General features: G+C 32.8%; 1 protein-coding gene across 3 annotated transcripts in view; it reads right to left on the bottom strand.

The window, feature by feature from the left end:
* Positions 1 to 3,153: 3,153 nt before the first annotated feature.
* The window catches only part of LOC125659305 (uncharacterized), a 32,621-nt gene continuing 22,827 nt past the window's right edge, over positions 3,154 to 12,947 (bottom strand). For all 3 annotated transcript variants that reach the window (XM_056149317.1, XM_056149318.1, XM_056149319.1), the window contains 8 exons: positions 11,207 to 11,479; positions 10,191 to 10,258; positions 9,614 to 9,721; positions 8,464 to 8,641; positions 8,047 to 8,146; positions 6,871 to 6,977; positions 6,462 to 6,593; positions 3,154 to 5,176 (listed from right to left, as the gene is read on the bottom strand). In XM_056149317.1, the coding sequence (XP_056005292.1) occupies positions 5,054 to 5,176; positions 6,462 to 6,593; positions 6,871 to 6,977; positions 8,047 to 8,146; positions 8,464 to 8,641; positions 9,614 to 9,721; positions 10,191 to 10,258; positions 11,207 to 11,479 (1,089 nt within the window). In that variant the 3' untranslated portion in view covers positions 3,154 to 5,053. The remainder of the gene's footprint in view (positions 5,177 to 6,461; positions 6,594 to 6,870; positions 6,978 to 8,046; positions 8,147 to 8,463; positions 8,642 to 9,613; positions 9,722 to 10,190; positions 10,259 to 11,206; positions 11,480 to 12,947) is intronic.

The following is a 12,947-nucleotide window of genomic DNA, read 5'->3' as shown; positions in this document are numbered from 1 at the left end:
TTTAAAGACTGACCATACACAGTACTAGCTCTTTATATTGCTACATAAATATGGAAAGTTGACGATGTAGAAGCTGAAATCATCCTGTTTGTCATCAAATTTAGTTGTTAGTTTGCCGTTAATATCTACTTTCAATATATGAGATAAAGTATGAAGCAGAAGTGGACGACTCTGTGGTGTCTTTTATTTCGAGTTCACGGGGATATATCGAATCAACATATGAATGAACATTATTATTGTTTATAGATAAAACGTGGTCGATATATCTAAATGCCGCATTGAAGGCCACAGCAAGAGATTGTTTTCTTCTCACGTAGAAGTTTTTCAATAGATTCTGCTTCTTAAGAATATAAAAACAGGTCAGCTAACAAAGGAGCACAATTTGTGCCCACGGGATTTATTATTTGTTAAGTTATGAATTAATTACATGTATAAGAAATAGTAACATGAAAGGCCACGTAAAAATGCATTAAATTACCATTATATTTTGAATTACCATCGCATGCTTATCACCACGTCCGAATAGTATACATTATCGCTGTCGTTAGCCAGCACCTTATGCATGTACATGTATAAAGTACAATATCTGAAATCGAGATGAAAAAGTAATTTCTGGCGTGCGGTTATTACTGTCTGTTGTGGAGTGCTTTGAATGGAACTGTGTATCTGATTTTGGTATTTCGGGCAATCTTTGATATGGAATCCTTTTTTGTCAAAAGTTCAATGGAATAAGCTGGCGATGTCATTCTACCTATCAGCCATTAAGAATATTACGCGTCACAGACAGTGTAGGGGGACCTGATAAACCAGATTATGGTTGACCTTTGCTTGCTTAACCTTTTTAGGACCTCATCCTGTTGTGCTTTCCTTTTTTTATCCTTACGGGAAAAATCACAAAAATCCACATAAAATAATAGAGAGCTTGATGGTGAAATCATACTTCATAAGAGGTATTTTAAAGAAGCATTAAATAAAATTTTAGTGTAATGAGCTACCTTAAACAAGCTTTTTAGTGCATGCAGGAATAGTTATGCTTTTGTTTAGAGTAGTTTAGTCTGCATTTATGTTTATCCGTTCTACTTATGTTTTAAATTCCAATGCATTTGTTCTTTAAGTTCTTTTGTTCGCATATAGTCGGTTAATAAAGCTCCCGGGGGCTTGTTACCTGTTGTCTTTGTATGTGTAATGCCGACTTTAGATAAATATACTTTCTATCACTGAATATGAAGTCACTCCGTCCATTCTTAAATTCCTACGCCCATATCTATCACGGGCACCAGTCGATCTACTGCACAACCGATTGGGCCTTAAATCGAAAATATAAGAAGGTGATGCTTTGGGCAATTCAATATTCTATGATTTCGTAGCAAACAATACTCTGATGGCTCGTTTAACGCTTGATTTGTTTTCGCACGAGAGTCGGTAGTGAATTTCTGAATGAAAATTCTCAATTATCTTATTCTATATAAAATCATGTCTTGTAAAAAGTGACAGGAACTGTCTTGTTTTTCAAGAAATTTGATGTGAATAAAAGAAATGTGCGGGAGATCGCCCGTTTGCACAGGAGATTTTGGAGTGTTCTGAAAGAATTATTGCGTGCATAATTGAATTAACGACATCATTGATTTAACTATTGCGCGTATTAATTGAATTATTGCGCACATTAATGGAATTGATGCACGCAATAATTGAAGAGAATAATAATTAAATTATTGTGCGCATTGATTTCCGCATTAATTGACTTATTGATCTTTTCTATTGAATTGTACCGTGCATCAATGTTGATACATGTACCATCAAATTATTTGAAGAGAGCAACGATTCAATCGTATACCGAACATGATAAATGCTATCAACAATTTAATGAATGCGCACAATAATTTAGAATTAAAGATATCATCGATTATTTAAAGAGATCTTTCATTGAATTGTTGCATATATCAAATGAAATGACGATATCTTCAAATAATAAAGATATCTTCGATTGTTTGAGTTTTATGTTCACTTGGCGCTTCATACACATTGTACTGGAAATGTATACGGTTGACCAATGTTAGACACCAAGAGGTATGTGTTGCTTATAAAGAAGTTAAGGAATGTTACGAGATAGTTCACCGAGTTCTTCGGCTTGTACACAGCTGAGATAGTTCACCGAGTTCTTCGGCTTGTACACAGCTGAGATAGTTCAGTTAGAGTGTTCTATAGATCTATTTCCTGTTATTTAGGATATTCTATAGATCTACTTCCTGTTATTTAGAGTATTCTATAGATCTACTTCCTGTTATCTAGAGTATTCTATAGATCTACTTCCTGTTATTTAGAGTGTTCTATAAATCTATTTCCTGTTATTTAGGATATTCTATAGATCTACTTCCTGTTATTTAGAGTGTTCTATAGATCTACTTCCTGTTATTTTGAGTGTTCTATAGATCTACTTCCTGTTATCTAGAGTGTTCTATAGATCTACTTCCTGTTATTTAGAGTATTCTATAGATCTACTTCCTGTTATTTAGAGTGTTCTATAGATCTACTTCCTGTTATATAGAGTATTCTATAGATCTACTTCCTGTTATCTAGAGTGTTCTATAGATCTACTTCCTGTTATTTAGAGTGTTCTTTAGATCTACTTCCTGTTATTTAGAGTGTTCTTTAGATCTACTTCCTGTTATTAGTAGTGTTCTTTAGATCTACTTCCTGTTATTTAGAGTATTCTAGAGATCTACTTCCTGCTATTTTATAGATCTACTTCCTCTTATTTAGAGTATTCTATAGATCTACTTTGTTATTTAGAGTATTCTAGAGATATACTTCCTGTTATTAAGGTTGTTCTATAGATCTACTTCTTGTTACTTATAGTGTTCTATAGATCTACTTCCTGTTATTTAGGGTATTCTATAGATCTACTTCCTGTTATTTAGAGTGTTCTATAGATCTACTTCCTGTTATTTAGAGTGTTCTGTAGATCTACTTCCGGTTATTTAGGGTATTCTATAGATCTACTTCATTATTTAGAGTATTCTATAGATCTACTTTCTGTTATATAGAGTGTTCTATAGATCTACTTCCTGTTATTTTGAGTGTTCTAGAGATCTACTTCTTGTTATTTTTGGCATTCTATAAATCTACTATGACAATTTGGAACAAACACACTTCTGAAATTCACAATTATTTTATTAACATTTCAACAAATTGTATTGGTATCTCAGCTACAAATGTAACAGAGACAAGCCACAACATAATATATAGCAATCATATTGTAAAGTTACTTACAACATGTATAATATAGATTATCATTGCATAAATATAAATCCAATATTCAACAAAGTAATGGCTGATTTTTAACAATTATTTATCACAGAACAGTCTTTGATGTATATTGATCTATAAGTGCATGTGTATAATTATAAATTGAAGTTGACTACAAATACACAGTAATAACACAATAATGTACAACTCTCAGCAGAATCCTACACTGTGTATACAGTACAGGAGTTTCCTCCCTTGAAACAACCATAAATGACATTCTATTTTGGATGTGTATAAAGTGAAGCATACATAAAAAAAACCATATAGCAATCACACAAACAGCAATCAAACCATACATAATATCAAATTCCAAATCTCCTTGTGTATTGTCAAACATACCAATCAAACCATACATAATATCAAATTCCCAATCTCATTGTGCAGATTGTCATACAGCAAACACCATACATTATAAATATCAAATTCCAATCTCCTTGTGTATTGTCAAACATACCAATCGAAACAAAGATACCAGGTAATTTAATTATTACACCGAGCTGTGTAACTTACATAAGTAGATATTACCTACACATAGAGAATGTTCATGTACACCAATATGTGCTTCAAAATATGAGGTCAGAGTTCATCAATATTTTAGTGTGACAAGATATTAAGTGAAATGCATACACAAAAACAAACAGTTTATTATTAAAATGACATTAGCAATTATTGTGACATCATTGTAACATGAACACAGTAATACATGGAGTGTTTGGTAGTACATATCATTGTTATCTAATGGTAAAAATCCCCCACCCCCATCCCCCGGGCTTCTATTAGAGTGATTTTACCCCCACCCCCCAGGCTTCTATTAGAGTGATTTTGCCCCCACCCACCCACCCACCCACCCCCAGGCTTCTATTAGAGTTATTTTGTCATTCAAATATAAAAAAGAAGAAAACTGAACATCATCAAAAACTTGACACCAATTGTTTTGGAGTAATCAGTCTTAAATCATTTACAATCAACACTAAGACATTTATCATAGTAACTGAATTTAAACAAGCAAAATCTGTAAGTATAGCAAGCAATATATGTCCCCCACAGGTTTAATTGTTCACGTGATATTTTACATGAATAATCTGTCTGAATGATCTTATGCCAACAGTCCACTGTTTAATTATAAAAAAGAATGAAGATGAATTTTATTTCAGTAACTTACATGGATTTCACAAAAAAAGGTACAGAGAACTAGACAGACTACAAGACTTAAAGACGTTCACTCAACCATAAAACTATGTCTTACAATTTTTGTTAGAATGAGTCAACAATGAAAATAAGGTGTAATCTGTATCTCCTTATAAGAAAACCACATATCAAATTTCAGTTTCCTAAATTAAAGCAGAATAGAAAAAAAAGTCTACGAAACTACCTTCACTACAAAAATCTCAAAATCGATCAGTCAACTGTGACAAAACTTAAAACTTTATCTGTAAACATATATTATCATATCATAAACAAAATTCCAGCTCCCTTCATCAAAGCATGATGAGGGAAAAAGTCTAGAGAATAAAGTTTTGAAAGAAGGACAGTGGCACGTACAGACGGAGCAGAAACTAGTTATTGCCTTCGTCTTTCTTGGTAGCGGACCAATAAAACTAAGCCTCACTGGATCACAGCTGATCCTCGAGTATTTGTGCGAGATTTTTGTCATTGACTATCCTCGAGTATTTGTGTGAGTTTCTTTGTCATTGACTAGAACTAGTGGTTGACAGGGCCTGTACTTGTGTGAGTTTCTTGTCATTGACTAGAACCAGTAGTTGACAGGACCTATGACGCTGGTTTGGAACAGGACCAGAAGAATGAAGGAGCCTAGGACAAACACTGCTATCAGATACCGAGGCAGAATGGGAATGTGGAAAAGCTTAGCCTGAAATAGAAGATCAAGTTTTCATTAGATAACAAGAAAGTGCAATCTAATGCAATGAAGACTGCCTAATCTGACACCTATGCAATCTGTTTCACTGGGGATTCTGACCCTTTATTGTCAATCTAAATTTCATTTCATTGTTGTTTACACTGTTTATTCTGACACACTCTGTATTCTGACTAAAATTTATCTCTCAGTGTATGTTGAATAAGACAGGTTTCACTGTACTTAATGTATCCCAGTGTATGTCGGATTAGAAAGGTTTCACTGTACTTAATGTCTCCCAGTGTATGTCGGATTAGACAGGTTTCACTGTACTTAAAGGGACTGGTTCATGTTTTTCGAAAAAAATGTTTTCATTTTTGATGTTACAAATTAAAAATATAGCTTATTTAATGATGACAACCAAAATTTGGACCGTCTGATTGCAAGGATAAGAGCAATATTTTAGCTTTGATTCTGTTTTATGTAAACAAAGTCTCGAGTCTTTTTATGTAAACAAACAAACCAGTGAAACATTAATTTTGTAATTTAAAGCATCTTCATTTTGTACAATCACAAATTTTAACTTTTAAATGACACATTTTACCTAAAGTATACTTGAGACGTGATATATATACTAAACTTGGATCAATATCCATATATTTTGAAAACCCTGTAAACAATAACACACCTCAATCTTTGTTTTCAAAACAAATAACAAACTCTCTATCATGAGCTTCTGTCATGATGAATAACCTGATTTTTTTGTGAAACCTTCTAAACATATTGGACAGTAGATTTTGAACATTTAAAGTGAAAAACAAAAGTTGGAGGAAAATCGTGAATGAGTCCCTATAATGTCTATCAGTGTATGTTGGATTAGACAGGTTTCACTGTACTTAATGTCTATCAGTGTATATCGGATTTGACAGGTTTCACTGTACTTAATGTATCCCAGTGTATGTCAGATTAGACAGGTTTCACTGTACTTAATGTCTTCCAGTGTATGTCGGATTAGACAGGTTTCACTGTACTTAATGTCTATCAGTGTATATCGGATTTGACAGGTTTCACTGTACTTAATGTCTTCCAGTGTATGTCGGATTAGACAGGTTTCACTGTATACATTTGTAATGTTTGCCATTTTATTGTTACTGTAAACATGGAGTCAAGAAACTAAATGACGGGATAAATAAGAGCAACTGAATACAAGTTTTGTACTCAGATGAACATGCTCACAAACTTGTATCAGTTTTGCTGAGAGAGCTTTTGAGGAATTCTAGAAGAATAAGACTTGTATTACCTTCATCCTAGCCTCACTGACAAACAAGATGAAGGAATCCAGTTCTAGCTGTGAGGAATTCTTGTACCCAAAGACCTTCATCTCTAGGGCTATTTTCTTCATTCTTATTGACACCGAGTTCACTCGAGCTGCCTGCAACGTAATTCAAATACAGTTGAACTTAAATATCTCGAACACCAATATTTCGAATACCTTAAATATGTCGAAGTGATTCCGAAGTCCCAAAGAACTTATTCTTTAAGTAATTTAACCTTGACATCTCGAATCCTTAGATATCTCAAAGTTTTTTCTCAGTCACATCGAGTTCGAGATAACAGGGTTTTACTGTACTTTATCAATGTATTCAACCTTTCTTCGAGTTTCATTAAATGTACAGAAGACCAATATAATGAAATGATATAAGATTTACCTGGTACAATGGAGCAACAAGAATGAAGAGCCAAACTAAAGGGAAGAAACTCCTGTATATCCACACTTTTAAGGAATCATTTTTGTTCAGTACCAGAATAACAATACCTGTAATATATTGTATATACATGTAATTGCAAGTCTCTTGTATTTGTAATATATTGTATATAAATGTAATGGCAAGTCTCTTGTATTCTCCAACAATCAGAACAAATCATGTTCATGAAACACTACGACTCTGATTGCATTAAGAGTTAAATTGTAGATAAAATTTGACCTTGACCTACTGATACATCATATACCATTCTGTTCACCAAATACCAAGCTTTCTGCCTTGTATATACATTGTAGCTATGGCCATTGTTGAATTATCCAAACAGACAGACCAAAAACGATACCAGTTTATAAATCTTGAAGGTGTAAAATTTTTGATCTTTTCCTGGCAAACTACATAAAACATTATAATTTTGCTTTAAACAAATTAAGTTTGTTACATACCACCATCAACATTTAAAATGATAATATCTATTCTTCGAAGTTTGGTTTTCCTTTGCAATTTTATTGATAAATGCTTCTATATTCCTATGATTTGCTGCAAGGATACAGTATTTTTCAACCAACTCTAGAAATAAATCTTAAAGGGACTAATTCACGATTTTCCCTAAAATTTTCTTTTTCACTTTTAATGATCAAAATCTTCTGTCTAATGTGTTTAAAAGAGTTCACATAAAAATTAAGGGTATACATTATCACAGAAGCTCATTTTAGAGAGTTTATTATTTGTTTTGTAAACAAAGATTGGGGTATGCTATTTTTTACGAAATTTTTAAAAGAAACGGATATCGATCTAAGTTTATTATATCTTCACATTTCAAGCATTTTTGGGACAAAATGTGTCATTTAGAAGTTCAAATTTGAGATTATGCAAAATTAAGATGTTTTATATTACAAAATCAATATTTCTGAAATCACTTGTTTGTTTGTATACATAAATAGACTCGAGTCTTTGTTTACATAACACAGATTTAAGGCTAAAATATTGCTATTATTCTTGCATTCAGAAGGTCAAAATTTTGGCTGTCAGCATTAAATTAGTTATATTTTTAATGTTTACGATAAAAAAGGAAAAATATTTTTATCAAAAATCGTGAACCAGTCCCTTTAAAATTAAGCATACCAATGATAGTGAGTTCAGCAAATATGACGGATATGAGAGCAGTCATTCTCGCCACTGGTCCATTCAGTAAACTCACGTTCTGTTTGATGAACAGAAGGTCCTACAACCAAGACAAGATCATTCACAAAGTTTGTGTTCAGTGAATCGTATCATGAGTGAAATTACATATTCTATCAAAAGATTTCACTTACATCTCCATATAAGTTAAAAGTCTCCCACATGAACATTAAAGGACTTCATCAAATAAATATTTTTCCTTGACATATTCCTTGAAATTGATATACATTTCAGATACTTAAAAATATGAACTAATTCAATATAAATCACACTAGTTTGTGCTTTGAAATTTATTTCTAAAGTCCATGAAATATTTCAAATGCAATAGTGTGCACTTAGTGTGTGATTTTTTTAACTGACCTTCATTGCTGCCTTGAGTTCTGAGGACTTCTCCTGCAATCTGAGAGCCAGACCCTTCAGGTAGAACAGGGCCATCTCACAGTGTGTAACATAATTTGCTATCACTGCCAATGTCACCGAGTTCAGGATAAGGATTCCCAGTAGTTCAATACTGAATAGCACCCAATGAACAGTCATACTATAAAACAGAAATAGCACCCAATGAACAGTCATACTATAAAACAGAAATAGCACCCAATGAACAGTCATACTATAAAACAGAAATAACACCCAATGAGCAGTCATACTATAAAACAGAAATAGCACCCAATGAGCAGTCATACTATAAAACAGAAATAGCACCCAATGAACAGTCATACTATAAAACAGAAATAACACCCAATGAACAGTCATACTATAAAACAGAAATAACACCTAATGAATATTCATAATGTAAAACAGAAATAGCACCCAATAAACAGCAGGGCCTTCAATCACTTTGAATTGGGTCCGATAAACGGACCCTTCCCAATTGGGAAAAAATCCCAAAATTCCCAATTTATTTGCCTAGAAATTCCCAATATCATAAACTGTTTCATTGTGTGTATAAAAAAAAAATTAAATCATGTTAGTTTCGTTTTCACTTATAACTTCTTGCGCATTTTCGACAAGGCCCGAAAAGTTGCGCAAGAGACCTCTAGTCTCTTTATAGATTGGCAGCCAGGTGATCAATTGAAAAATAAAACCTAATTGAACTTACTAGATATTGTTTTTGTCTGTCTTTTAAAATCATTGTATGAAAGTAAAATTTCCCAATTTGACCCAAAACGTCGATAATTTTCCCAATCTAATGGGACCCTGTACCAAAAAGGACAGTGACAGCCCTGAACAGTCATACTATAAAACAGAAATAATACCTAATGAATATTCATAATGTTAAACAGAAAACCCCAGAAATAGCACCCAATGAACAGTCATACTATAAAACAGAAATAACATCTAATGAATAATCATATTGTAAAATATAAATAACACCTAATGAACAGTCATACTGTTAAACAGAAATAACACCTAATGGATATTCATAATATAAAACAGAAATTAAAAAATTTCATGGACACAATATGGAGTTTCCCAAAAGTCTTTTTTATATAAATATAAAATCTCTTACCCTACTTTTTTAAAGAAGAGCAGTTTGGGGAAGTCAAAGGCAAACTCATACAGTCCCTGCATCACTAACGTGACAGCCACCCAGATTGCACCCACGGCCATCAGTATCCTTTAAATAAAAAAGAAATCACTTAATTTCTACCCATTATCAAGTGATTGAAAACTTGATTGAATGTCCAAAAGCTGATTAAATCATTCAGCAAAGGTTTATTTCTTTTCCATTTTTGACCAGGTTGATAAAATGCACCAACTCTTCATCAAAATTTTTTATGCTATTTAATTTATTTACAGAAAATTAAATCTGTCATTTCAAATTTCAAAACATATTTCAGATTTTTATGCAATGCAAATTGACTCCACATTTTGTTTATGCTGTATCATAAACTAAATAAAATAAAATTGATCTGCTAATTCAATGTCCCTCCTTAAATTTTTCTTATTTTTTTAGTTTCTAAAATAGAATATTAACACTACCAACCCATAGGTCAAACTGAGATGTCAAAAAGAGAAAACAAACCTCACTTTCGACTTCGCACTGGTCTGTGTTTTCATTACTACCTGATAACACAAATACACACCTAAGCTTCTTGATCATCTTTTGCTGGGATGCTGTTCTGCTATATGATGGTGTGGCTTGTAGGAAAACCTACAGTAAAATTTAAATGTCAGTTTTAACATCAAAACTATGAGCTCGAATACTGTATGGCAGACGTTTGTGGTGGATACAAAGTTTGATGAATTGAAGAGATGAAGGTATGATAATCCTCCTTAGTTTGATGATCCTCCCGTAATATCTTCTATATAGATATAAATTTCAGCAATTTGGAACCATTCATCAAAATTGGTCCAAATCAGTACCCAGAAACCTATATGGTATCAAAATGCTCATATTACCAGTACCAAGCATCAATTCTATATTCCAGCTGTCCCATACCTTATTAGCTACACATCAGCTGGAGTACAACACAAACTGTATCTGATAAAATATTCATTGCACTTGCTTTTTCAGTCTTGTACACAGAGGATGTTTTCACATCGATGCATTTAGCACACAATCAAATTGCTCCAAACATCATGAGGCGAATTTTAAACTAGGATTAAAAAGAACTATATAATCTACAGTGATGAAATGGCACAGGATGATACAAATAGGGGCTGAAATCACTTTGGTACTGAAATAATATGTGACAAAACTGCTATCCTTCTGTACACATATAATAAAATCATACAGCAATTTGTCTAAACTTAAGAGAATAGGAAAGAGATTTACAAAAACCTGCCTTATAATCATACAACAATTTGTCTAAACTTAAGAGAATAGGAAAGAGATTTACAAAAACCTGCCTTATAATCATACAACAATTTGTCTAAATTAGAAAATAGGGAAGAGATCTACAAAAACCTACCTTATAATCATACAACAATTTGTCTAAACTTAAGAGAATAGGAAAGAGATTTACAAAAACCTTCCTTATAATCATACAACAATTTGTCTAAACTAGAGAATAGGGAAGAGATCTACTAAAACCTGCCTTATAATCATACAACAATTTGTCTAAACTAGAGAATAGGGAAGAGATCTACAAAAACCTGCCTTTTCCATGATGGCATACAGTTGTTCATTCTCTTGTAGTCTGAAGTGAACCATCCCCATAATGTATGCCACAAAGTGGAGAGTGTTGGGAATGACGTACGTAGTGATGATGTGCTTACAGGCCTCGGGACGCTCAGACGGGGCGATCCAGTGCATGCTGGTGAGATTCTGGGGTGAGCCTAAGGTCAGTGTGGCCACACTCTGACCTCCCGTCATTGTGGTACTAATATTTGCTTCTGTGGACTCAGGAGTGGTGGTAGTTGTAGTGATGACCTACAAGAAATAACAAAATTATCAGGATTCAGACCAGTGCGTTCAAGATCATATTACCTACATAGTGCTAGATAGTGGTATGAAATTAAACAAACATCTAGGCTAGCCCTATGTAGGGATAACAAGCGTTAATTCATACATTGCCTTCAATAGACCTAGATATCTAGCCTAGCAGCTAGGCTAGTTGCTATGATCTAAAACGCAGCCGTGGGCTGTACTAATCAGAAAAATACACCCTGCCAAGTAGGAGTGGGATGATACCCTTTCTAGCCGATCCAATACGTATCACAATACTTGACACACGATACGATACATATCGCGATACTTTGCACATCAATAAAAACAAGATGCGTTTGTAAAACACAAATGCCCCCGATAATGACCAATTTCAAAGATGGCCAAGGTCTATGGAGCACCAAATTAACATAAACTCAAATAATTGAAGATATCTTCAATTCAATTATTGCTCTCTTCAATTGAATTAATGCACGCATTAAATCATTTATTGCTCTCATCAAATGAATTAATGCACACTTCAATTCAATTATTGCTTTCATCAATTGAATTAATGCACGCATCAATTGAATTAATGAGAGCAATAATTGATTTACTGTGCACATTAATTCAATTATTGCTCTCTTCAATTCAATTGATGAGAGCATCAATTGAATTAATGAGAGCAATAATAGATTTGATGCACACATTAATTCAATTATTGCTCTCTTCAATTCAATTGATGAGAGCATCAATTTCGTAGAAATATTGCTCGCAATAATTAATTTAGAGCTCGGTATAAATAATTTGATGATCTCTTTAATTTAATTGAAGATATTTTTAATTATTTACAATGCTTTTGTATAAGGAATTAATGCGCGCATCAATTCTTTTAAAGAGAGCAACAATTCAATTAAAGAGATCATTAATTCAATTGTGGATATGTTGAATTGAAAATATCTTTAATTATATAGTTGCTCTCTCTAAAAGAATTATTGCTCTCTTCAAATGAATTAAAGATATTAATTCAATTAAAGAGAGCAATAATTGAATTAATGCGTGCATTAAATCAATTATTGCTCTCATCAAATGAATTAATGCGCGCATCAATTCAATTATTGCTCTCATCAATTGATTTAATGCGTGCATTATATCAATTATTGCTCTCTTCAATTGAATTGTAGCGCGCATCAATTCAATTGTTGATATCATTAATTCATTTGAAGAGATCATCAATTCAATTAAAGCCGCATCAATTCAGCTGCAGAATTAATGCTATCATCAATTCAATTAATGCGTGCAATAATTCAGAATTGAAGATATCATTAATTATTTGAAGGGATCTTTAATTAAATTGTTGCGCGCATCAAATGAATTGATGATATCTTCAAATAATTGAAGACATCTTCAATTATTTGAGTTTATGTAATTTGGCGCTCCATAAAGGTCACAAGGACAAATATCTTGGTAGCAG

Source organism: Ostrea edulis, chromosome 9, assembly GCF_947568905.1.
Source record: "Ostrea edulis chromosome 9, xbOstEdul1.1, whole genome shotgun sequence".
Classification (NCBI taxonomy): Eukaryota; Metazoa; Mollusca; class Bivalvia; order Ostreida; family Ostreidae; genus Ostrea; species Ostrea edulis.
This window is presented reverse-complemented; position numbering and strand designations above follow the sequence as displayed.